This window comes from Mustela putorius, unplaced genomic scaffold (assembly GCF_011764305.1).
Source record: "Mustela putorius furo isolate JIRA1106 unplaced genomic scaffold, ASM1176430v1.1 tig00000460_pilon_pilon_pilon, whole genome shotgun sequence".
Classification (NCBI taxonomy): domain Eukaryota; kingdom Metazoa; phylum Chordata; class Mammalia; order Carnivora; family Mustelidae; genus Mustela; species Mustela putorius.
This window is the reverse complement of record NW_025421389.1, coordinates 8,407,328-8,433,605: the sequence shown is the minus strand read 5'-3', so window position 1 is coordinate 8,433,605 and position 26,278 is coordinate 8,407,328. Positions and strand designations below refer to the sequence as shown.

Sequence of the window (26,278 nt, the reverse complement as noted above, 5' to 3'; positions counted from 1 at the left end):
ATGAGTGCGGCTTCTGTTGGATGCAGAGAGACTCTGGCAAGTACAGAGAGAGGCTTCCCCACTCCTCCCCAGCCTGCTGCCTGCCAGCTGCCCCACGGGGCATGGGCTTCTGGACACTTCCAGCTCTGTGAGTGTGTGCAAAGGGGCTCTGTGGCCTCAAGGCAGCCCTGCAAGGAGAGCCCCAGATGGGGACTGTTCAAAGCAGAGGCACACAGAGACCTGGAGAGGCACAGAAATAATGAAAGGGACCCAGGGGAGTTGGTGTGAACACTGGGCCTTGTCCTGCCCAGGTGGGGACATTACAGAGGATCCAAGACCCAGGGACAAAGGCCGTGCTAGCTGCTTCCCTTGCTCCTGGTGCCCTGCCTCCATGCTTAAGATCCCCTTGGCAGGCTGCCACATCTTGACTGTGGAGACTGTTCTAACCTGATCCCCAGATCTTTTCCTCCAGGAATTAAGGCAAAACAGTATGTCCTTCCCTTAGGTGAACACACTGGAAGACATTTTTCTAGGTCTTCTGGCTTAGGAAAGGTATTTTAAGGCTTCCCACCATCCTTGGTAAAAAGATGAAATCGGCTAAGAGTGCCAGTTGGTCCCCCCATCCCTGCATCCTGGTGTCCACCCCCACGTCCCACACGTCTCCATATAGCCAACTTCTGTTTTATGACGGGGGTGGGGGAGGGCACCAAGGCTGGTCCACAGATGCCTTTAACAATAAACAAGTGTGCGAGACTGGCACTCCACTGAGAGGGTGCTCCTCTAACAAACAACTGTCACAGAACAGAGGAAGAAACCTGACAGAAACTAGGCAAAAGGCGAGGTCTTCCCCCTGGGGAATGAGGATACCGGGTGGCAGTAGGCGCAGGCCAAGGCTGCTCCTTCCACTGAGAGCTTTTGTCTTTCTGGGGATACATCCTGCCCTTCGCCCCCACCAAGGTGTCACATCACATAGATTAGCTATCTGGAGAGAGCCAATTAGCTTCTCCCTGCTTAATTATTTTCACATTTCCTTGTAGCAGTGCCTGTTTTTCTGGACCCTGGGGACCCTTTCTCTTCACAGGCCAGCAGAGGATGTGCACGGGGAGCAGAAGCCTCACCGCTACTCCGTGCAACTCTGCATTGGTTCTCTTTCTCTGTTCCACCTGTGTCTCAGCCTCTTAGGGGGTGGAAGTGGCACTTTGTAGCCTGGGAGGGAGCCTGCCTGCTTACCGCCGCTGCCCCTGACTCCCAGGTGGGCCCTGGGCAGTGGTTGGAGACACAGTGGTGCTGCCAAAAGGGGAACTAATTGTGTGGCCAGGGTCATTTAGTGAGAACAACCCAGAAGCCCTCTGTATCATTTTGGGATTCTAGCTTTAGTTGGCCTGTTCTTCCTTCTAGTGTGCTGTGGGAGCTTGAGGTGGCAGACTGTCTCTTCCTTCCTAGGTGAGGAAAAGAAGAGCTCTGGCCTCAAACGGGATCGCTTTCATTCCAAACCCTCCCTCCCTGACACAGAGTCATGTGTGTACACAGTCTCCCAAGTGAGAACCAGGTAGAAAGGCAACATGTTGCTGATTGCTCAGAGCTGCCTGGGTGTCACCCTTATACCTGCTGGCAGGAAGGAAGACCGTAGAGGTCACTGGTCTAAGAGGTGGTTTTAGCCTCCTAGGCCATGAGGTTCTTCTCACCGGGGGGTGTTCAATCCCTAACTATAGGCGATCTTTTTTGGTGATGGGAGGGGTGCTGGAGGCAGGATCCAGGCCTGGGAGAGGGATGTGGAGTTGTTTCAACAAGGAGTTGGAGTTGGAGCTAGTCCCAGAGTTGGAGCAGAGGGACACACATGCTACTTCCCTTGAGGCTGACTCCTAGGCATGAGGCCTACCAGACGGCTGCATCGTTCATAGCCTCTCCTGATCCTGGGCTTGGGAGGAGGTGGGTACTTCCAGACCCCTTTTCCAACATGGCACTATACGTCTAATATGTCCTGTCCATACCACTTTACCTGAGTGAGTCCTGTTTTTTCCAGTGTCATTGCGAAAATTGTCTGGAACAGATAACAGTTGTGTGCTTCCTACTTATAACCTGCCTCTCTGGGTCCAACTTCTTCTGCATGAAGCTCCATTTTGGTTCAGGCTTTACGTGGACCAGCTGGCAAGGACCAGAATAGGAGGAGACAAAGAAAAGAAGGAAAAGATTGCAGGAGTCTTTTCCTGGAATCACATTTCTTTCCATGCCGAGAGGGGCCACTCAGTAGAAGACAATGAGACAAGATCAATGTTGGTGCCTCTTATAGCCATTGTTAGTTTTTTGAGGTAGCCACTGCAAAGGTCTTCACTTTGGTTCTCCGGTTCTTCTTGTCTTCAAGATAAAATAAAAAAACCTTTCACAGAGTGTACTGTACAAGCTACCACAGAAGTCAACGTTCCTGCAGGGAAAAAAGATGGTGTGCTCAAATTGAGTAACTTGAGGAGAGTTTAATAAAATGCATATTTGCCAGGTGTGAGCCAAAGTGTAGGGAAAGTACAGGGAAGAGTCAGGACAGCAGGACTAGTACAGGAGGGCAATATTAACACCTACAGGGCTGAGGAGATAAAGAGGAGGTCACAGCTGCCACTAGAGAGAGAGGGCTGTGGGGAGAGGTCCACTGCTTAGGGGCTGTCATTTTTGACAGAGGGACTTTTGCCGGCCCTCTTGTGTTTAGCAACTGCCTTCTCACCTCACGGCCACCCTGACTCTCACAAGATCCAAATCGTCCTGAATGTAGCCAGGAGTCCTGGGAATGAAGAAACAAATATACACTTCCTGTCTTCATAGACTCCACCCATCACAGGAAAATGGACCATAAGCAGAAATACACACCAGGATTAAAATATGTCTGGAGATCATTCATGAAGGATTAAACATTTTTACAGAAGAAAGGTAGTGGGGATACAAAATAATATTTTAAATTGGCCTTGATAGGGGAAGGAATTTGTTTCACACACAGCGAGGAAGCACATTCTAAAAATAGTGAGCTGCTGAATCCAGATGCGAACAGAGTGCTCAGGTCACTGTGAGACGTAGTCCAATGTACATGATACACATCTTGCCTAAAGCAGTGGGGCTGGGAGGTGAGAGGGGGCTTTGTAGGAGATCATTCGCTGAAGCCCAAGGTTCAACTGGCAAATGCAGTTCAGGATGAATTTCCATTAAAGTTTCTGTCAGCGCTTCTGGGATCCCTCGCCCAGGGAATGTTGGTTTTGCTCAAGGGGTTCAGGGAACCCTCCTTTATGTTTGGACAATTTTGTATATGTCAGGAAAAGGAATGAGAAAAAAAAAATAGAGAAGAAGAGAAGTTTCCTGGCTGCTTGGCTTTGGTCACCTGGGGCGGGGTCGGGGGGTGGGCAGGGGGAGGCTCTGTTGCTTTTGTCTATGGTTGTAAAACAAGACCATGATTCCCTATTGCCCACATTGCTAAATGCATGTGACACAGCTATTGAACAAGGAAATGGCTTTTGGGATCTCCGGCTTAGAATCGTGATGGGACCTACTGGGCTGTCCCAAGCCCCCAGGAACATTTGAGTAGCAATGTTTTTTTTTGCCACCGGCACAAATCAAAATGTTGTGCCGTTCATTTCAGACAAGTCACAGCCCACCCAGCTCAGCAGTTTGTTTTGAGATGATGCTACTTTATTTGACTTGGACAGGAAAGACAGATGGGTAGGTGTGCTTATGGAGAACACTCCTTGGAGGTTCACAAAGCCAAGCCTTCTGGATTTATGTTCAAGACATTAGAGAAGTAAAAGGTGATAGACGCCACTGTTTTGATGCCCTCAAATAGAGAGCGTGCATCGATGGAGTTGTATGCATTTTATATTGTAAATGCAGGCAGAGTAGTTTACCCTTGCGGCCTGGGGCTCTTCTAGACACAGGCTCTGTGATCTTATACTTCTCAAAAGTTTGTGGAAGGTGAGAGATTTTAAACAAAAATGAAACTGACAATAGATATTTATTGAATGCTTACTCTGTACTCAACAGGATGTCATGTCGGGGCACGTAAGCAAAATAAGGCGTGGCCCTTGCTTTCAAGAACTTACCATCTAGTAAGAGATGCAACATACATGCAGAGAAGATGGGAAAGCCATATGTATAATAGATTGTAGAACCACGCTGTTTGTGGAGTTTCAACTACACACAAAGCAATTCATCTGCATGTTTGGTTCCATTCTATCTCTCATTAACCCCATGCAGGAGAAAATGTTGATGAGTGAAATGAAACCCAGACAAGTTTGGAGGGCTTGTAGGGAGGCAATATACACAAGACCTGGGACTTTGATTCCAGTTGTCTGAGTTCAGAGCCTGTTCTCTTGCCTCTCTCCAACCCCCCCAGCCCCTATAGGCCACAGCTACCTGCCACCAGTGTGAGCTTCCAGGGTGGTATGTGCACAGTTGGGTTTTACCATCGATCCATGCCCCTTTCTTCTAAGATTTCTGCTTCTACCCAGGCACAGACTTTCTAGCACACATCTGTTTTTCTTTTTAATGTTAAGCAAAAACAGTCGTAGTTGAGGGATTCAAGGCCATCGTGAACTGAGTGTTAAGTTCAGTGTTTCTTGCCTCACTATGATCCAAAACAATTTTACAAATATTGACTTGAGTTTAGACTCTACTAGGGGCAAAATTAGCAACCCCAATAGGGAAGCCTTCTTCTTCAGTGAAGGTACTAGTGCTGTCTGAATTTTCAGCAGGTGGGTGATGAAGCATCTTGCCTTTTCTATTTGATGGTTTCCCCCCGGGAAAAGGTCTGGAAGATGTCCATGCCAACTCCTTGGGGCTGGCTGGTGGTATTTCTCTGCAATCCACATCGCAATGATTGTCTGTGAAGCTTGCAGGGAGGGGCAGAGCAGCAGCCAAATGCTCAAAGGTACCAAATTTAGGGGCAGCTGGAGCATTTCTCTGCAATAAGAGGAGATTGTGACCAGGTGCTGTGAAGGGCGGAAGCTCTTATTTTACTGTAGACTCAAGCATTGCTTGAGATGTGTTGCTTTTCAAAAGCAATTGAAGGGCCATTTGACAGAAGGAATGGTTGGATTACCCACTGTCTGGATCCATTGTAGCCCTCGGATCTTCAGGCAGGTGCATTTAAGAAAGGTCAAGCCTAGATTTTTCTCTCCTTCTTCAATAATCGTTCTCTTTATTTCAACACTCTCTTTGTCTGCCTTTAGAAGATTCCAAGCAGATACTTTTGTTCTGTTTTTCTTGTAATTTGTAGACACACACCCACTGTCTCTCTCCCTTTCTCATTTCCTTCCAGATCCAAAAGTGGCTTGAGGCCCTGAGTCCATACTTTTATGGTTTTAACTCTGCAGGCCCTCATCCTGGGCTTGCTTAATCTTTTTTTTTTTTTTTCCTATTCCTCAATGTATAAATGCAGCAAGTGTAATAATGTCACTATTCATCAGCAAGAGATGGAGGACATAGAGGGCTGCATTTTTAGAGCTTTGGCACAATTGGTGCAGCTGTAGAAAATGACAGGTATGACAGCTTTCTCTGCCGTACACTCTGCTCAGGTGCAATGTCCAGCATGGGCATCTGTGACTGGTCTTCTTCCAGTCAACTACACATGAACCTTTTCATCATTAAAGAAAATGCATTGCCGATCCATGTAAGCTGCCCAACCTGGATGATCTCTATTAAAATAGAACAGGCTTGCTCTCTCTTTAAGAAGAAATTTCTCCAAGGAGCAGAATGTAGACAGACTTGTATACTGAGAAGGGCACTGGCCTCATCAATGAAATGATAAACAAGCATCTCTACTAGGCTTTGTCTGTCTGTCTGTCTTGATGCTGCCAGGATATTGCATAGGTCAGGCCATGGGCTGTCCATGGGGATCACGTGTGCGAGGAGTTCCTGATGGGAGGAGAAGGCCATTCCCACAAAGGCTGAAGGCTGATGGCCACTGGCTAGAGGGCTCATGGATGGAAGTGAGGGCAGTATTAAGGCAGAAGGACAGAGGGCTTTCAGAGTTCAGAGATGTTTGGAGTTGGGGAGTTGGAAGAGCTCAATCCAGAAGGCTTAGGTCAGTAAAGATTGTTTATCTTTGTATATCTGGCAGTATGGGAGGAGATGATGCTTGGTTTAGGAGCTTAGTGTATCTCAAGAATTCAGGGAAAAAGTGAGAGGTGGGCCACCTGAGTGGCTCTGTTAGTTGAGCATTCCACTCTTGATTTTGGCTCAAACCATGATCTCAGGGTCATGGGATTGGGCCCCGTGTTGGGCTCCACACCCACTGTGGAGTCAACTTGAGACCCTCTCCCTCCTTCTCTTTCTGCACCTGTCCCAGCTTGCTCGCTCTCTCTCTCTCTCTCAAACAGGTAAATAAATCTTAAAAAAAAAAAAAAAAAGAAAGAAAGAAGGTTAGTTGAGAGGATTTCAAGGTTTGGACAGAGCACTTTCAACTCTTTCTGTCTCTCCATCCCCTTGCTGACCTGCGACTATTTCCCTCTGATAAGTGGCCCTCACCAGCTGTACATGCCTGGATTGGGAAGAGTTGAGTTGGAAGGGATCCCTACTTCCCATTTAATCATACAGTCAGTTACCTTCCTGAGAGACATGAAATACCATGGTGTGTTTGAGGTGTCATTTTGCAGAACTATGTTGAGGGCCATCTCTGCAAAACAGGGAGGCTGTTGATGGAATTTCCTACCTCAGTCTTCTACTGACTTCCCAACAACCAGGGCATTCTGAGGGAGCAATTATGCTTGCTTTTACCTTTTTTTTTTTTTTTAAACTGGGGAGAATTGTTTCCTCTGCATTGTTGTGGAGACTCAATAAATGAGACAGATAGATGGGGACAGGTATGAGGAGGTGACAGTAGTTGGCTGCCAAGTTACTTTTGTGATCCATCTCTGCAGAAGCCGGCAGTAATGCCGGGGAGGCTCAGCAAGACTGATATCCAGCAGTGACAGTTTGGACATCTAAACATGACCTTGGATGTGCCCAAACCACAGCTGAAGCTATGCCAGCTTTTCAGTGTAGTATATCACAGGGGCCGCATAACCGGGCTGGAAATTGGCTGCGTTCGGAGCATTAGTGTATCTGCAAATGAACATCTCTGGCCCTGGAAGCGCAGTGCAGAGCAGTGAGACGACGTCGTTGCAGTCAGTTTCCAATAATTAGGCACTCCCAGGAAGCCCAGGACCGTCCTTTTGGATTCATCAGGAGGCTGAGATGCCCCCACTGTGGGCATCAGAAACAATTATCCAAGCCATGCAGAGGTTGTGGATCAGAATTTCCTATGCCACAGCTGGCCATTCACCTGGTGTCTGGGTCCATTTTAGCTGCTGGAGGAGCAAATAGCCGGGCCTCAGCTCTGGCTTCCCAGAACTTATTGGTTACAAGGAAGTTCTCTCCTGTAAAGTCATGGAAAACTATTTCAAACAAGGGTCATTTCCTAGTGCCCACTCACTCTGCAGCCTTCATCTGATTTAGACATCAGGAACCAGATGTCTAAATTAATGGACTTCAAAATGTGGTCTCCAGGCCAGGGAGGGGCCAGCAATCCATACTTTATCAGGGCTTCCAGGTAATTCTGACGCACCCTGAATTTAAATGTTGGAGGGCATTTGGGAGGGCTTATAAGGACCTTGAAGAACACTGAATTGGAAACAAAATAAAATAAAACTGGGCCTGAATCCTGACTCTGCAACTTAATACCACAGCGATTCTGATCAATTCAAGTATTCTTTCAATTTGGATATTTTTTAAACGTGACTTAACCCCATCTGTAAGTTGGCATTAATAAGTGAACCCACCACATTTTTGAGATATAGTCTATGTAATAGGCTTGTGTTGTACCAGGCATACAAGAAGATGCTTTCAATAAATATTAGTCATGAATATGAATTTCACAGTTTCTCTGCTTGGGTCGAAACAAAATTTATTTTTCCAAGTATTTATTTATTGATTTTAGAGGGGAGGGGGGAGAGAAGGTGTGCAGGAGAGCTGGGGGCGGGCAAAGAGAATGAGAGAGAATCTTAAGCAGGCTCTGAGCAGATCCTGACATGGGGCTCAGTCTCAGGACCCTGAGATTACGTCCTGAGTTGAAATCAAGAGTGGGATACTCAGCTGACTGAGCCATCCAGGAGTTGCCAAGTACAATTTAGAGCAGGGGATATCCTTAAGGTAATTAAGACAAATAACATCCCAGGTGTGTTACTAGTAAAATATGCTGGGGAGTGTGTTGTTCTTCAGGAATTTCAAACCACTCTGGTTCCAAGTCCACACTCCAGGTAAGGCAGCCTGCGATGACAAACATCAGGGACGTCTGTGAGGAACCTAAGAAAAGGGATGGCCTCACGTGCCTCCTCTGTTGGCTGTACTTCTCTACCTCTCATTTACTGACAGCATTCTTGGTATAGTCCTCAAAGCCAGAGGCAGTCTTGAAATATGTTCTAGACCAGCCCAAACTTCACATGTATTCTAGTTATCTAGAGATCTTACTAAAGTGAATATTCTAAGTCATTGCATATAAGGTAGGGCCAGAGTTTCTGCATTTCTACCAGGCTCCCATGGGATGGTGATCTGCTGGTTTTCTGACCACACTTCTACATAGTGAGCTGCTAGCTCAGTGCTTCTCCATCCTAATATTCATATGTTTCATACTCAAGATTTATGCTAAGGAATGGTCTAGAGCCAGCAGCACTGGTGTCACTTGAGAGCTTATTGAAAGTGTGGACTCTCGGGATCCACGCCAGACCTATCAAATCAGGACATGCATTGTATTAAGATTCCCAAGAATCACTGTAAGCACAATAAACTGCAAGGTCTACTTAGGGTATGTTCACTCAGGTATTATACACACAGACTCTGCACTCAGAAGGACCCTGCACATGGTTAAGTGCTCTGCTCTCAGTATCTTGAAATGAGCTCTGCCTTTTCATTTTATACTGAGCTCTGCCTTTTCATTTTATATTGAGCCCCCCAAATTATGTAGCTGATCTCAGACACACAACTCTGTGCCAGTGTTTTTCAAACTTTGGTAGGTCTATGACCCAACTGGGGTATTGTTAGAAATTCGTATTTCCGGATACCCAAAGACTAAATCAGTAGGGTAGGAGGTGAAACTAAACCCCTGTAACAAACCCTTCATGCGATTCTGACCAAGTGGCCCATTCCCTTGATCTTTTCCTAGTGAAGTCATTTCCATCCTGCATTGTCTGGGAAACACAATGAATAGCACAGAGCTTGCTGGACACCAGAGCAAAGGTGTTTCTGGTGGAGCAGCTTTCCCTACAGGAATTCTCAGCAAGGCTCCCCATGTGTGCCTGAGTGGCCCTGCAGTGATCCTGTGACATTTACAGAAGTGTAAGCGGAAAGAAGGTGCAGTACAGGAAATCTCATCTCAAGAGGGACCACCCGGGAAGCTGGTGTGCTCAGCAGCAGTTCTTAGGTTTTTTATGGTCATAGACCATTTTGAGAATTCAGCAGGGACAGGTGTCCCTCCCCAGGGAAAAATCTCCCTTTGCACATTCTGAGGAGCACACAGGTCCAGGAATCAGCCAGATGTCCTGGCTGAGATGCCTGTCACTTCCCAGCTCTCTAACCTAGCCAATTCCTCAGAGCATTCCAAATGGTGGAGTCCTGATCTTTAAAGTAGAGAATGGGTAAGATAATCTACTTCACAGATTGGCTGCAAGAATCAAAAGAAACGGTGTGGATATAAAAGTATTTTGTACACTGCAAAAGAATATATAAATTTGAGGTATCATTATACATACTGAGCTACAGTGCTATTTCCAGCATTGTAGTTAGGATCAGGACACTGTGTTTGTGAATTTCCCCTAAGGCCATAGAACATACTTGGTGTACTGAGAGAGGGAAATGAATACAGACAGAGAGATGTGATTAGGACTTGGCGAGAGAAGCTGGGAGATTTGAAAATATAAGGAAAGAGAAGGGAGCTTCCACAATTTGGGGACTCCAGATGCAAAAATAAAAAAGACGAAATCTATTTTTATACATGCAAACAGTTTTGAGATTTTGGAAAATGCCTTTAGTCTCGCAGTAATTGAACATTTCTGCCCCTGGGTGTAATGAAGATAAATAGCAATGGTGGTGGTCCATATTTAGTTTTGACTTCAGAAGCCTTCTGTTAGAATCCGCTATTCTGAGATAATGTTTAGTAGTTAAAATCTGGGTCTCTCTGATGTAGCACATATTATCTCTGTGGCTTGGGAGAAATATTTAGTTTCTTTGTTCTTCTGTTCCTTCTACCAACAGAACCTTGCTCATAGGGTTGTTATAAGTACTGGATGACTTAGTACTCCCCAAATACCTACAGCATGGGAATCCTTGTGCAAAGGGAGAGCTGATGGCTCCCCGAGGGTCTAGCCATTCTGGGTATGGAAGATGCCTTCAACTGTAACCACCAAATAGTTATGACTACGGAATTGGTACTTTGCTCAGCTGGTTTTCAGTGCTCAGTGCTGAACTTCTCAGGACCCAGAAGACTCAGATAGCCAGTGCTCTGAGGCTATAATTGCACAAGATCTCTGCTGCCCATTTCCAGAAAGTGCCACTCATAACAATAAGACAGGGAATGTTATGTGTGTATACTGGGGGAAGGGGGTGGACGGGTGAAGACAGGGCATGGTGAAAAGTCATCCTAGCATTGCTAAGAAGACCTGACTCTGATTGCCTCCACTTCCTTTCTGGTGCCTGGACTCACCGGTCTGTTTTTCCCTCCAGGTGCACAATTGACAACCGGGTCACCCGGGTGGCCTGGCTAAACCGTAGCACCATCCTCTATGCTGGGAATGACAAATGGTGCCTAGACCCACGTGTGGTCCTCCTGAGCAACACCCAGACCCAGTACAGCATCGAGATCCAGAACGTGGATGTATATGACGAGGGCCCGTACACCTGCTCTGTGCAGACAGACAACCACCCAAAGACCTCCAGGGTCCACCTCATTGTGCAAGGTAGGCGGGGTTTGGCTGCACGGTCTGGGCAGTGGCTGGGAGAACCCATGTCCGACACTTTTTCTGTGATCCTCGGCAGAGATGAGTTCTGTTTGTTCCATCTGGACAGGACAACAGAACAACTAATTGTCATTCTGCCATTTGAAGCTGAATTTTGACATAAGTTTTCCTGTTGAATAGAACTAGGATTTTCTTTTTTGGTTTTGTTCCAATAATATATTTTCTCAGAAAATTATCTTCTAATTATTGCTTTCCTTGGCTTTTTTCTCCTCTTTAGATTTTCTTTTTTTTTTCTTCTTTCTTTTTTTTTTTTTTTTTTAAGGTTCTATCCAGTTCTAAGCTTGCTTTATTTTAAGATCTGTGTTTTAGCTCTTCTGGCACTACACACACGCCATACCCTCCCACAGGCTTCAAAGAAAGCAGAGCCCGTCACAGATGCTCTAAACGCCCACCTGGGACACGCCCTTAACAGCCACCCCCACTGTCTCCTGCTTGCTTGCGTCTCTCATCTCTCAGCCCTGGGTTTCTCCCTTTTAATAACCTGTGTCTGATTCTCCATGTTTGCTGACACCCCGGGTTCCTGCCCCCTCTTTCTGCACCCCTCAACCCCAGCTTTTGAGGCCTATATACTGGGTTTGGTTTTGCATCTCCCTGGGTTCTGCCCTCTCTCTCCCTGTTTCTCAGGCCCTGGGTGTGGTGCTCGCCTGTTTCCCACAAAGAAGAACTGGCCCCAGAAGATTCACACAGCACTTTACCATGGTGGACATAGGGCCAGAATGAGACTTGGTCGCTTTCGGGCTGTGAGACCTGAATCAACTTACTGACTAGGCTTCAGGGTATCCTTCTGTAAAGCAGAGTCACTGATGTGATGAGCTTGCTAAATTTTATCTGATATTTAGAAGTGGGTCTGGCACCTACAGAGCTGTATACATGTTAACCACCAATATTTTTTTAAATACTGGTACTACTTTTTAGCTTTTTAAAATTCTTTTATAGTGGACCACTAGCTCATTTTATTATCTCAGAAGCTTAGGCTCAGAGTAGTGGAGCCTGCCTTTTCTGCTGGGGTCTATTTCCCAGCCTGATCCCTAGTTCCCTTCATCCAGCTGATGGGCATCGAGGGCCAGAAGCTCCTCCAGCAGAGGTTCCTTCAGCCACCACTCCTCGTCAGGGCAGCCAAAGAAAGGGGAAGAGATTGTCAGATGCTTGGCTAGAGAAACAAGAGCAGGAAAGTGGCTGGAGAAGGAAGAACACAAAGGAGCTGGGGGAATTCGGGAACGTGATCTGTGAGAAGGGAAGAGAATGTACATCCCAGGTTTGGACATGTGCTGGGGAAGGGCAGGCTAGGTGAGCGGGGATGAGACTCAGCACAACATGAGAACTGTGGCCTTCGCTCTAAGCAGGGACCACAGGGACCTCTGTGTCCCTCAGTGCTGGTCCAGAGCTTGGCCACACCGTGTGGTTCTTATTTCTTTTTCTCACTCCTCTGAATGGATATTATGACTTTTCCTATTAATTCGTCCTATAAATAAATATATTTCAAACTCCTGGATGCAAACAAAATTTTTTAAAGGAGATGAAATTGCATGGAAGTTATCACCATATTACAAACAGCAGAATAAGTATCATTCCCTAAGACTTTTGTTTCAGGGTGGATATGTTTTTTATGTAAAATACATTTTGGGGGGGGTGCTTGGGTGGCTTGGTCAGTTAAGCTTCCGACTCTCAATCTCAGCTCAGGTCTTGATCTCAGCATCATGAGTTCAAGCCCCTCATTGGGCTCCATGCTAAGCATGGGGCCTACTTAAAAAAAATTTAAAAATCAATCAATTGGTCAAAACCTTTTTTATGATGGATAGTTGACTGAAACATAATTTGAGGGCCACATCTGATGAGGAGGTCTGACGACTGCTCCAGTGGCACTATCTGTATTCTCTACGAGGGGGCGCTTCTGAAGCCATCCCCCATGCTCCCTTCATGCCCTGACCTGCACACACTTACTATTGAGAGCACGATACCCTGCACTGACAAAGAAAATTTAACAAACACACACTAGTACGACATTCACTTTAGCAAGCCAGGAACTTTCTGGAACTGGAGTATGGAAGAAAGAGTGGAAAATGCCGAAACTTCCCTGAAAATAAGGACCGTGTTTTTGTCTTTTTTTTTTTTCTTTAAGCCCTCCCCTCCCAACACACACACCTACACACCCACATTCCTGCCCTAAGTACCTGGGAGAGTGCCTGATCCAAAGTGCACATTTAATAAATGCTTATTGAAGCAAATGGCTGGAACTATAGTCCAGAGGTCTTAGACAGCATCCAGAGGGGAAGCGGAGTGCATGTGGGGGTAGAGACCTGGGAGGGGCACGGCGAGGAGGTCTACATCAATCTTTGCTCATGTCCAGGCTAATGGAAAATGTCTAATCCCCAGCTAGGTGTTTACATCTGTGACTTGGCTAGGTGGCCTCTTAGCATGACACGCCACCTCAAGTATTGGAATCTCATCTTGGGCTAATTTTCGAATGCTGATGGGTGTATTGATCTGGAAACAAGCTAGGTTAAAAAAGGCACTGGTCTTGTACACAGACTCAGCCCAAGCTAATCCGCTGTCGATATGCCTGGGCTGAGCATTATTGACACTTTAATGAATAGTGGACCATAGTTTTTCAGAGCCAACCTGTCCCCCTTCTTAAAAACAATCAGACAAACTAAATAGAGCTAGACTCCCCCATCTCTGTATTGGAAGGAGGATACATCACCATCCAGCATTTAAAAAAAAAAGAATATATTTATCTTGGGATCATTTATTATACTGAACATAAACCCTAATTCCCCTAGCAGGAGCTGACTGTCTGGATTTTGTTGAAGTTGCTATTCAACCCTGAACACAATGCTGCTGGGATGAAAGTCAGATGTATTAAGTTTTCAAAATGGCATTACAGTCATTAAATACTCACAGCCATATACTCACACTGCACGTGCACACACATACACACTAGCAGCAGCAGAAAGAACTAAACCAACTGTCTGCCTCTGAGTATGTATATTTATATATATGTGGTCAGCTTCACATACAAGTAAACCTACACAGAAGGAAGGTAATCACACTTCCATAGTATCATGTGAGCTGCTTCAGGGAGAGAGTATCTTTCCTCTTGTTATCAACATACCCTTTGTCCCCACTAGTTCTTTGTTCTGGGTCTTCTCCATGGTTGTGACTGAGTATGTTTAGTTCTCGCGGGCAGCTGTGATGCCGCCTCTGCAGGTGTCTGAGAATCAGACCTTTGGCCCTTTGTGCATGCCCTTAGTACTGCTTCCTTCCTCCATAGGGGTTATAATTGCTGACAAACAACTCTGGCTACAGTACTTTGGCCAATCGCTTAGCACATGGAGATGAATAAAAAGCTGCCTTCAAAGAATTAGTTCCCATTTGTGTGGAGATGGACTTCTATAATGTTTGCCCAAGCCATGACCAAGAATTCATTTTCTGGAAGTATAGCTACTATTGGCTGAATCCTTCTAGGGCACCCATCAGGAAAAACCAGCAATGTGGGTCCTCTTACCTGCATGTCCTCTGATTATACATTTTAACAGATTCAGAAAAGACTTGACAGTAATCAGGCTGGTCTTTTTATGTGGCAGTGCTTCTGAGCATGGGTGGGTCCCCGAGCTCAAGCCCAGGATGAAGGGCTAGGGGTCTTTCCTTGGTTCATGGTTTCCAGAGCTTCTGCTATACACATCATCTCCTGTCCTTCCAATCCTCAGGACAATCTTTCACTGGTGGTAAGTTCTCGATGTGCTTTTTTGTTTTTTTGTTTTTTTTTAGTTATCTCTGGGGCTACCTAAATTCTCCTAAATCTTCCCCAGGCTGAGGGGGGTGGGACCGGTTTCCAAAGGTCCTGGCAGGGCTGGTGATGTGGCTAGAACATAGACTGGGTTGGCCTAGCCTGGGCTGCAGAGGAGTGCTCCTGCAGTGGGCACCGTAGGGGCTGGAGGAGCAGCTAGTAAGTGACACCATGGGGAGTACCAGGTGAAGTAAGTGTGAGTGTCAAACCACAGAGATCTCAGTCTCTGTGGCCCAGAATGTTAGACCAGCCTTCCAGAAGAAGGTGACAGTTCTTCCGATTTGCGTTGTTCAGGGTCAACATGGAGGGAAGAGCAGGCTTCTGGCTACGGGCACTGAGCCCAGGTGATTACATGGAGTGAGTCTTCCAGATAAGCCAGGAGTAAGGGACGGCTTTAAAGAAGAGATCGGCTCTGGGGGCAGTGTGGAAAGAGGAAGAGGGAAAAGGCATCAGCAGGGGCTGGTGGGCAAGGGGAAAGGGACAAGAGAACTGAGTGAGGTACCTACTCACCACAATGGCTATTGAAAATTAAATGGGCTAAAAACAAATAAAATTTAAAATGCACTTCCTCAGTTGCACTAGCTACATGCTTCTGTAGCCATGTATGACCAGTGGCTACTCTATTAGCCAGGAGAGAAATAGAATATTCTCTTGTCTTAGAAAGTTCTTTTGGGGGATGCCTGGGTGGCTCAGTTGTTAAGCGTCTGCCTTCAGCTCAAGCCGTGATCCCAGGGTCCTGGGATTGAGTCTCGCATTGGGCTCCCTGTTCTGTGAGGAGCCTGCTCGTCCCTCTCCCACTCCCTTTGCTGTGTTCCCTCTCTTGCTGTGTCTCTTGTTGTCAAATAAACAAACAAACAAACAAACAAACAAATAAATAAATAAATAAAATCTTGAAAGAAAGAAAGAAAGTTAGTTTTGGGCAATGGGCCAGTACATGTGAAAGCAAGAATGGGTTTCATTAATGTAAGGGGTCAGGTGTGGTATGGAAAAGAGAATGGGGTTTTGGAGATAAGACAGAAATAAGAAAAGACGGAGGTCTTTTAAAGACAAGAGAAGGGTACTACAAAGGTGGAGAACTGGAGTTCTTCTGTTAGCTAAGGCAGAGAAGAAAAACCAGAGTCTGAAGTTGTATCCAAAGGAAAACAGAATTTGGAGGTTGGTTAAATATGGGTGTGGAGTGGGGAGGGAGCACACCAGGACCTTGAGGACTCTAGAACAAGGTGGTACTAACTCGTCAAAAGCCTCGTGTTCTAAAGCATTGTGTGACGGCTTCATGAAGAACCTCAGATCTCTGGACTTCTTAATTGTTAGATGCCTTGAATACTCCACACAGAAGGAGTTGGTGAACATTAAGAAATACCACTCACATATTTTCACGCCCACTTAGGCAGCCAGAACACCATCTTTTAGGCCAGCGTGAGGGACGTCCATTTTAGATTTATTGAAATTTGGGTCTAATGATTTCCATCCCTTTGACCTCAGGGTGTTCTGCTCTGTGAGTGTAATTAATAAGTGGCTGCTTCTGGAGTCCAGCTGCATATTTTAACCCTATTCCTGTCTTGATCCTGGTGCTCCTCAGGGTATCTAAAGTGGCTAAGCATTTGGAAGAGAAAGTCTCGTGGAGAGCTCAGAGACAATAAAACACCTTGTGGGATTGAATTGTTTGCTAAGTTAAGGGGATCGTGAAAGCCCTCTCAAAGCTTTCACTGTCTTGCAAGCGCCCTTGTGTGACAGTTGAGCACAGCTTCCCTGGTGGTCCACAGAACATTAGCGAAGGGCCTTCTCATCCAGGTGCAGAGGCCTGAGCGCTGTTCTTGAGGGGTTTTAATCTCACTCAGACACATGTTGGCATGATAGCGGATGTTAGCCCACAGTGCTCCTAAGACATGGATATTAGTGTAATAGCAATAATAAAAAATAATAATAATTAACAGAGCTTTTGGTCTCTAGCACTTTTTCCAGGTTCTATCTAGGTCTCTCTTTTGTCACTGGAGTATCTAATCACCCCCTCCCTTTTGTTTGGTGTAAATGAGTTTTCCAGTTTCTTCCTAAGCAGAATTAATCTGAAAATCCCTGCTATTGTTTGATAGTTAATTACCTGTCTCGTGGAGTCAAACAGCTCCGAAGCTCATGAAAGGGAGGAGATGCTAATGCCTCTGGAATGGGGCAGGAAGGAGAGAAAGAAGCCAGGATTCTGCTGTCATTCCCTGCCTTAGAGGAATTCCAGAGAGAAAGGGCCTAGGCCAGGGAGAGAGTCAGCACGGGCAGGTGACTTGCAAACAATGGAGCTTTGGCTGTACCAGCCCTTCATTTACCTTTCATTGTCTTCGTCTTCCAAGCCCTTTCTTCTTACCCGCCTGATCTGTATAATCGTGTTGCTTTCCAATCCTGAATAATTAATTGACCTTGTCAAACTAAACTCATTATTATGATTAAGGGAACAGGAACAATAACTTTTAATTTCTGGACACCTATGCCCCATAGAACCCCTCCCCCACTCTGAACCTGTACAAGAGGAAATTTGAAGCACAACATATCAAAGGGAATAATGTGCTCTAATCCTAACGTGGAGAGCAAAGATTTCTGTCTCTGCAGCCACATCACCTAGAAAGCAATGTGCCCTCCTAGCGCTACAAGGCTCCTGTAGCGTTGAGAAGACCTTTGTACTGACTAATTTCCATTCAAGCCACAGCTTGCTGAGCCTGTAGTAGAGGGAAGCGTCACCATTCGGTTCTAAATCAACAGAAGTCACCTTCTGAGTACATCTGTGCTCTTCGGGCTTCCATAGTCTGTGTGACAGTAGGTCACATTTACCATCCCAAACTGCTTTCCAAATCATCTTTCCTCTTCCTGCCCTGCTCAAGAAATAGATGAACGTGCACATTCGGTCTGATCGTAAGACTGTGCATCTGAATTCAACAGAACTTTCAAAAAGTCAGGAAATTAAATCCCACTACAAAATTAGAGTGATCCTCAAACACCCTGGAGAATGACAAGGAAGTAGGGCATTTTACCTGAAATTGATTTACAGAATTTAGACAGCATGCAAATGAAGCATTTCAGTTCTAACTGGTGAGTTTTTAAATTTCTTCGTTTAGTTCCTGACAATGGAGGGGTTGAAGAGTCTCTTAGACTAAAGGAATCTGAGAAAATTGCTGTAATGAAAGTCACAGTGGTTTAATAATGGCATTTTCTCTGCCTTCTGGGGCATCTGGGAGGGTCCCTCATGTTTTGGAAGCCAGTTTGGAAGACTTGACCTCTGGCTCCCGTGCTTCCTGGTCACAACAGTAAATAACAACAGGGTGGCCCTGGCCGAGCCCTTCTTACCACTTATGGCTCTAAGGAAACAGAAAGTTTGGGTGGCCCGACCCTATTGCTTCACCAAAAACACTCACAGGAGTCAGGCAACATCCCTCCAGGTTAGCAGTTAGGGCTCCCAAAGGAAGGTCTTTAAGCAACCCTGAGGTGTTTTTCCTCAGGGAGTCTGAGTCGCCTCTGATTGGGATAACATAGTGGCTCTGATTCCTCCTGGGTCTTGTGTACCCCTGAGGCCTCCAAATAAGACCTGCTGCCCTTTTATTTGGGGGAAAGTGCAAATGTCAGATCCTGAATAAGTTGCCCTTCCAAGATACATTCCTATAGATTCTTATTCCCATATCAGAAGCTCCCTGTAGTTTATCTGAGCGGAACTTGAAACAGACAGTGTTAATTAAGGATGACACAATGTCTCTTTATGGCCTCAAGAACCACTGGTATGGATCTGACTAATCCCAGAATATGTTTAGAAAAGCCCTCTTACAACATCCCTAGAGGTTTCAGTAGGTCTCCCCTGTAGGTTGTGTATTAAGTGTTAGAAAGGCCAGCACTATGGATAGAGGAGCTTAGATACTCAAAAGACTTAAAAAGCTTCTGATAATTCTTTTTATTTTAATTTTTCTTAGACTTGATTTATTTATTTGAGAGAGAAAGAGATAGTGAGAGAGAGCAAGAGCCACAAGCTGGGAGGAAAGGGAGAAAGAGGCTTCCGGCTGAGCAGGGAGCCCAAGGTGGGGTTCCACCCCAGGACCTGACCTGAGCCAAAGGCAGACACTTGATAGATTGAGTCACCTCGGCACCCCAAAAAGCCCCTGATAATTCTTCTGGAGTTTGTTTGTTTGTTTGTTTTTGTTTTTGTTTTGCTAAAATTGAAATGCCCTGCTTTTAGGGCATGGGGTGAAGTTGGTGACTATGTGTCGAAGTCCATTTGCTGTCAGATTGAGAAATCTCAACTGAAAACTTTCCATTCCATCAAACAGTATTTTGAAATTAGGCACTGGGGACACAAAGACCCAGATGGAGTTCCTGTCCCATCTAGCAGAAGGCATTCATATACTTACAAATAGCTCTCTTATAAGGTAACGTCTTGGGTTAGGATTCTCCTATATATAACTGTTCCTAATACACTGAAAGGGAAGCAAAACTGCATGGTTACATTTCACCAACCCCCTCAAGAGTGAATAGGAATTTTTAGGTCTGGAGAGAAGCATCCTGGCAGCAGTGACAGGTACAAAGCTTGGCATTCTGAGGATGTATGATATGTTGGAGGAAAAGTAACGACACTAAGGTAGTAACAGGACAGGGTTCCTCTGGTGAAGTCATTGAGTGTATGGCCAGAAAGATAGTCTGCACATAGGTAGTAGATGGCCTGTGAGCCCTGGAAAGGTGCACAATGAAAAGTGGTAGGACTTGGAGTCCTGCAGATTTTCAAAATGGGCTCAGTTTTCCTTGATGTTTGTAAGAACATCACATCTCTTCCTCAAGGAAAGTTCCATTAGGTTGTTCTGGCAAAGGACAAATATCTAGAAGTTTATCAGTAGAATAGAAAATGACAAGTGCCAGGGTCAAGAAACCTTGGTAGGAAGAGGGAATTATTGGAAGGAAAGAATATATCCAACCCCAACTTACTCTATGTCCCTTGCATGGTAAAGATTGCCAAAGACTTTTCTCCCACGAGGTCAGATTTTAAAACCTTAAAATGTATGTTTTTTAAAACCTTAAAATGTATGTTTTATAACCATTGCAGTCACACTAATTATTCTTTTTCCATAGTAAAGATAGATTAGCTACCTTTCCCTGTACACCAGCAAAGAAAGTACATGACCCTGGGGGCTCATTGTTCTGTCATCATGGTGATTGTACCAGAGAGAGCAAAGCAAAGATGCTGGGAAGGATCACAGTGAGCAGGAAAGGGCCCATACCCTTAGGAACTGGAGACTGGCCTGTTGCCAGCTGCACCTTCTCACTGGTACCCAAGATCCCACCACATGCAGATGAAGGAGTCTCAGAGGTTCTGATGTTTCCAGGGTAATTTAGGCTCTAAGGTGTCAGCTCTTGGCATGTAATCATAAGACTTCATTTCCTGTTGAATATCTTCTATGGTAAATTAATGTCTAACATTGGTAAAAATCTAATTGGCTTCTGCTGGAGGTAGACTCAGTGGTGAAATGCTACTGGAGTTGCCAGAGCACAATATTTTTCTTTTGAGAGATCTTCATTTAAAGTTATTTGAGAAAGAATTTATTGATTTAAAATTAGGACAGTTTAATTTGGTGGCATGTTTTCTTTATGTCTCAATTATATATTCATGTCTTTGTGGTAAACTCAGCTGGTGGGGGGATTAAGAATTCAAAATAGAGGATTTTCACTTGGCAAATAGTGCTTTTTACTGTGATTAATTGGGAGTCTGCACAATGAACCCAGTGTTGGCTCCGTTGGGGATTGAATAGCTTAATAGGAAGAAGGAAATTTCAGAATTTAGGAGTCCTGAATTCCAGTCTGAATATGACAATAAGTACCTGGAAGAATGACCCACTTCTTTAATTATTTCCAACTAGATGTATTTTATAGGAATGTTTGGATATATCACATAATCCAGTTTGGAGAAAGTTACCAAATAAAAGGATGCCAAATGCTCTTGCATGTTAAAATCCTTCATTTTTGTAATTATTTATCAATAGTAAATGTTGCCAGGTTCTTCTGTCCATTTGTCTTGTTTTGACTCCTTTAGGCAGACACATTTCTCTGTTCTGGCTGTGTACTTATATTCTGCTGCTGGTGTGGGTCCTCATTCCCAAGAACCTGTCTGGATTGTATTCCCTTTCTCCATCCTGGTTCTGTCCTTTGACTCTAGTGTTTCTGGTTTTCTGACCTTCTGGCCTGGTGATGTTCCTCCACTCTCTAGCTCTCATCCCCTTTGTTCCCATAATTCAGATTGGATTTGTTTTATGGTGGTCTTATAATGCTCCGAAACTGGAACTTAAAGGAGGAATTGTCATGCTAACCCTGCTCTGCACCTAAGGATCCAAGCTAGCCATGTCCTTTCTTACTCCCCTAAAAAAGGGAGATCAGACATTTTGTTTTTCTTTTTTTCCCTTTCACACACATGTAGACCACCAGGTGTGTAGAACCAAAATATAGGTTGGGATAGATACAAATACGAAGGAGACCAGTCCCTCCCATCAGGATATATATGGGGGTGAGGGCAGCAATTAAAGTTTGAAAAGGGGGGCTACTGGGACAGAGCCATTGACCAGAATGCAAGGATTAAGGGCCAGGTGCCTCCTAAACTTGGGAGAAAGGTATGGATGTGGGAAGGCCACACAAAGAGAAGACTTTAGAAATGAATGGTTTAGTATTTCAGATCCTGGCTATTAAAATGATCATAAAATAGCTAGTCTGCACACACCCACTATCCTCAACACTCACTTTGTCTCTATTCATAGCCAGAGTGATAGTTTCAGACCTGAATCTGATGGGACCTCAAAGACTTAACCTAAGAGAGCCGGTTCCTTATTATGGCCTACAGGGCCCAAGGATGAGCACCCTCTCCACTCCTGGTTCACACTGTGCTCCTGACTCCCCATGCTCATTTGATTTTATTTCATTCTTCTTGTTCTTTCTGGTCATGGGCCCTTTCTACATTCCCTCACCTCTGCCTTGCATCTTCTTCCTCTTTCTGTTCACTGAATCCTGTTTATTCTTCAATCATGAACTTCAACGTCAATTCCTTAGGGATGCTGTCTCAGACCTGCCTGTCTTGCATTAGTACCTCTCCTTCCCCAGGATTCAGAGCCATGTTATTCTTTGTGTTTCTCGACACAGTAATAATTTGACATTTGTTTGTATGATCACTTGGTTATGTCTGTTTTGCCAGTGGACTGTGAGCCCCCTGAGGGCAAGAGGCCCATCTGCTTTTGCAGTCTGTCCCCAATATCTGGAACGTTGTAGGGGCACATGGGCTACTAATTGGATAACAAAGAAATTGTAAAGCTTCTTTTAAAAAAATAATTAAGCAAAATGATTCATTGTGTGTTGGGACTGGCTATGGTATGCTGAATAACAGCCACTCAAATACATTAGATTCTAATCCTTGGAATTGTAAATGTCACTTTATATGATGATATCTTTGCAGGTTTGGGGAAGTTAAGTGTTTGAGATGGGGAGATTATCCTGGATTAGGCAGGTAGGCTTTAAATATAGCCACATGTATACTTATAAGAGGGAAGCCAAGGGAGATTTGATACATATGCAGAAGAGAAAGCAATGTGAAGAGGCACCAAAGAGAGTCAGAGTCTCTGGCCTTGAAAACTGGAAGGATGTGGCTATGATCCAAGGAATGTTAGCAGCTACCAGAAGCTTAAAGAGATGAAGAACATGTTCTCTAAAGCATCCAGAGGAAGCATGGCCCTGCTGGCATCTTTACAGATTCTGTTATTCCTTTGATCTGTACCCCCAGTTGGTTGGCAACTCACAGTATAATCCAAAGTCCCTATTGTGTCCTAAAAGTTTCTACAGTGTGTGGCACTTAGTGTCTCTCTGCCGCCCTTCTTAAAACTCTTTCTTTCTTAACCTGTCTTTTTGATGTTCTTAGAATCCCCAAGAGGGCAACCCTCTCTGGGCTTTATAGCTCTCTCTGCTGATACCCCATGCCAGGTGTTCCTTGGTGCTCTCGTCCAAAAACTCACTGTACAGGAGAGGTCTCTCTCATCACCTATAGGACATAGAGCTCGCAACTTCCCAGGGACTCCCTAGGACATTTCTGGTATGGTTGCCTTTATAACATAGATCATCTATCACATTGCATATATTTACATGTTTAAGAGTTGCCTGTGTTTCACCCCAAGAGAACGCGAGCTCCATGGGAATAGAGATTTGACCTGCTTTGTTCACTGTTTTATCCAAGTGCCTAGAACAGGGTTTGGCACATAGTAGACACAAAATAAGTAACTGCAGAATAACATATATGAATGAAAAGCTGAAAACTAGGGCTTTCTATTAAGTGAACCTGATTTATTATTATTATTATTATTATTATTATTATTAATCCCAGCATGTATTGTGTTTCTTTGCTTGAGTGTGGAAATGTGAAATTTTCTGTTACTTCTATCAAAATGATCCTCAGGCTTAAGCTAAGTTTAGTGGGATGGCTTTTCTTAGCAAGGTAAAGAGGAGTCTCATGCTCCAAAAGGAAGGAATAACACACAAAGGCAAGAAATCAAGAGACCTGAGTATGGGTTGTGCTAAATAGAAGGCTGCAGAGAAAGCATGAGTTGTGGGGAAGTAACCCCAATTGTCCCTCTGAGAAGAAGACCAACTCTATGCCAACACAAGAAGTTCAGATTTCACTGTGGAGGGGAGGGGGAATCACAGGAAAGTTTGAAGCAAGGAAATTACATGAGTTCTAGTTTAGAATGACTTTTGGCATCAGAATGGGGAATGGATCAGAGGGATAGTTTTGAGGCAGGACACTGGTAGAGAATGAGAAAGTGGTTTATGCCATGTTATCCTGTGTCCCTGACCTAGAGAAAGTCCCTCTCTTCTTGAGCAACTAGACAAAGAACATTTTAGGGGAGCTGGTGGAAGCTGGATGGGTATGTATGCACAGTAAGAGTGGTCTGGGCTCAGTTTTCTGGATGGTCCTATTCCAGACACATGTATTCTTCTCAGTCTGTGGTTTGTTAAGGTTGAAAGTAAAGGGAACTTAATATTTTCATCTTTGTTAAAGCTTTGGGTTCCCATATTTACAAATAAGGGGAAAAAAAGATTGTGCCATATTTTATTTCAGTTTGGAATTCTGAGAATATGTCTTTCAGCTTTACTGAAATGAAATCAGATCCACCAAAGAGGAGATAAGGTATACACCAGCCTACGACAGAAGGGTAAAGCTTAAAATAAGATAGGAGAGAATCAAGCACCAGGAGGGCTTTTTAAACAGAAAAAGATATTTAAGAATAGAATAGCACGTTCAGAGAAGAAGAAAACATAAGTTACCAAAAACTGCCTGTCAGCCCACCCAGATGTCTGTCTCAGAAGCTCATGAGGATCTTTCTAGGGAAAAAAAAAAAAAAGTAATAAGAATGTTGACTCTCTCTAGACCAATTGGACCTGAACAGCGTAGGTGCAGGTGTGGGTGAAGAGCCTTGTGTAGCTGGGTTTGGGAGTTACAGGTCAGGGCACAGTGAACTAAGAGCCAGAGACAACTGAAAGTCAAATTGAAAACTTTTTTTAAATATAAAATTCTGAATTATGTGTATACTCCTTAGTAGAAATTGTGTAAAATCAGATGAGTGGGCTTGTTCAATGCTTCTAATTACAGTGTGCCTTTTCTCTCCCTGACCTTGTTGCTATATTGTTATTCAAATGAAAAGTAGGAAACGGACAGAAAGAAGAGCCATTCACCTAAGTAGGTCAATACAGTCTTACCCCATATTTCCCTACTTTGTTTTAAAATAGTTTCTAGGAGCATCTGTGTGGCTCAGCCGATTAAGTACCTGACACTTGATGTCAGCTCAGCTCCTGATCTCAGGGTTGTGAGTTTGAGTCCTGCCTAATTAAAAAAAAATAAATAAATAATCTAAAGAGTTTTTAGATTGTCATCCTTCATTGCTATATCTTAAGACATCTGCAGCCCTCCCTTTTCTCTCTTTAGGCAATATTCAGTCTGTTCAGTACTCAGTAAAGACATATTCAACCTTCTTATGGAGCTCAGATGGCTATTTTTCCCGTAGCCAGGATCCATGGGACCTAGAATCAAGTGGTGGAAATGGCAGTGACCCTGCTCACATCACTCCTAGTGGCCAACCAGCAAAATGTTTGCCACCTGCTCTTCAACTTCAAGATCCACTGGTCTAGAGACCTTAGTTCCAAAGGGAGGAATGCTTCCAACAGGAGACATAACAATGATTCCATTGAACTGGAGGTTGAGACCACTGCCTGGCCACTCTGGGCTCCTCATGCCTCTGAATCAACAGGCAAAGAGGAGAGTTATGGTGCTGATTGGGGTTATTGATCCTGACTACCAAGGAAAATTCAAAATGGATGGTATGTTGAGAATCCAGGAGATCCCTGAGGGCATATCGTAGTATCATCATGGTCTGTGGCTAAGCTAAGGGAAAACCAACAACCCAATGTAGGCATGACTAAGAGAGTGCAGAGAGCAGACTTTTCAGGAATAACAGTGTGGTTATCCTGCCAGGTTAAGAACCATGATGAGCTGATATGGGTCTGATGGTAAAGGGAATGCAGAACAGTTAGTAGAAGAAGGTAGTTATAAATAGTATCTATTGGGTACCTGGGTGGCTCAGATGGTTGAGTGACTGCCTTCAGCTCAGGTCATGATCCTGGAGTCCCGGGATCGAGTCCCACATCGGGCTTCCTGCTTGGCAGGGAGTCGGCTTCTCCCTCTGACTCTCCCTCTTCTCGTGCTCTCTCTCTCATTCTCTATCTCAAATAAATAAATAAAATCTTGAAAAAAAATAAATAGCATCTATAAGCACATGGATAGTTACAGACATGGGGACTTTGTCTTGAGGTTTTCGATAACTTCTCTCTGCTTTGTGAAGAACACTTTTGTGTTATGTGTACGTATATTAAGCAAACATCTTTGTTTTCTTTCCTCTCTTATTCCCCTATCATGTAATGTAAGGTGTATTGACTTTTTTGTGAATTTTACATCATAGTGTTTAAGTTACTGGATAACAGGAGAAAAGCAAACATCACTCAAAGCCTTTACCTCCTTTTCTAGGAAAGGATTAGTACATTCTCAGTGGTATGCAGGAGAGTTGTATCATGCTAAGTGGATTATAACCTTTTTATTTTCTTCATTTGGAGATTAGGTATAATCTAAGGAGTTGGTATGGGTGCCAATTTAGCTAGGGATAGGCTTTTTTTTTTGTCAAGTTTTCATGTATTTTATTATTCTTTTTTTTTAATTTTTTATTTCTTTTCAGCATAACAGTATTCATTGTTTTTGCACCACACCCAGTGCTTTTTGATTGTTAATTTTATGTGTCAACTTGACTGGGCAAAGGGATGCCCAGCTAGCCGGGAAGACATCATTCCTGGGTGTGTCTGTGAGGGTGTGTCCAGAAAAGATCAGGATTTGAATCAGGAGACTGAGTAAAACAGATTTCCCTCACCAATGCAGATGCATATCTTCCAGTCGCTTGAGGGTCTG

At 44.4% G+C, this 26,278-nt stretch overlaps 1 protein-coding gene across 9 annotated transcripts in view; it reads left to right on the top strand.

Moving 5' to 3' along the window:
* Nucleotides 1-26,278, top strand: part of NTM (neurotrimin) — a 948,645-nt gene that overhangs the window by 758,176 nt on the left and 164,191 nt on the right. For all 9 annotated transcript variants that reach the window (XM_004763931.3, XM_004763937.3, XM_013062163.2 and 6 more), the window contains one exon: nucleotides 10,705-10,937. In XM_004763931.3, coding sequence (XP_004763988.1) covers nucleotides 10,705-10,937 — 233 coding nt within the window. The remainder of the gene's footprint in view (nucleotides 1-10,704; nucleotides 10,938-26,278) is intronic.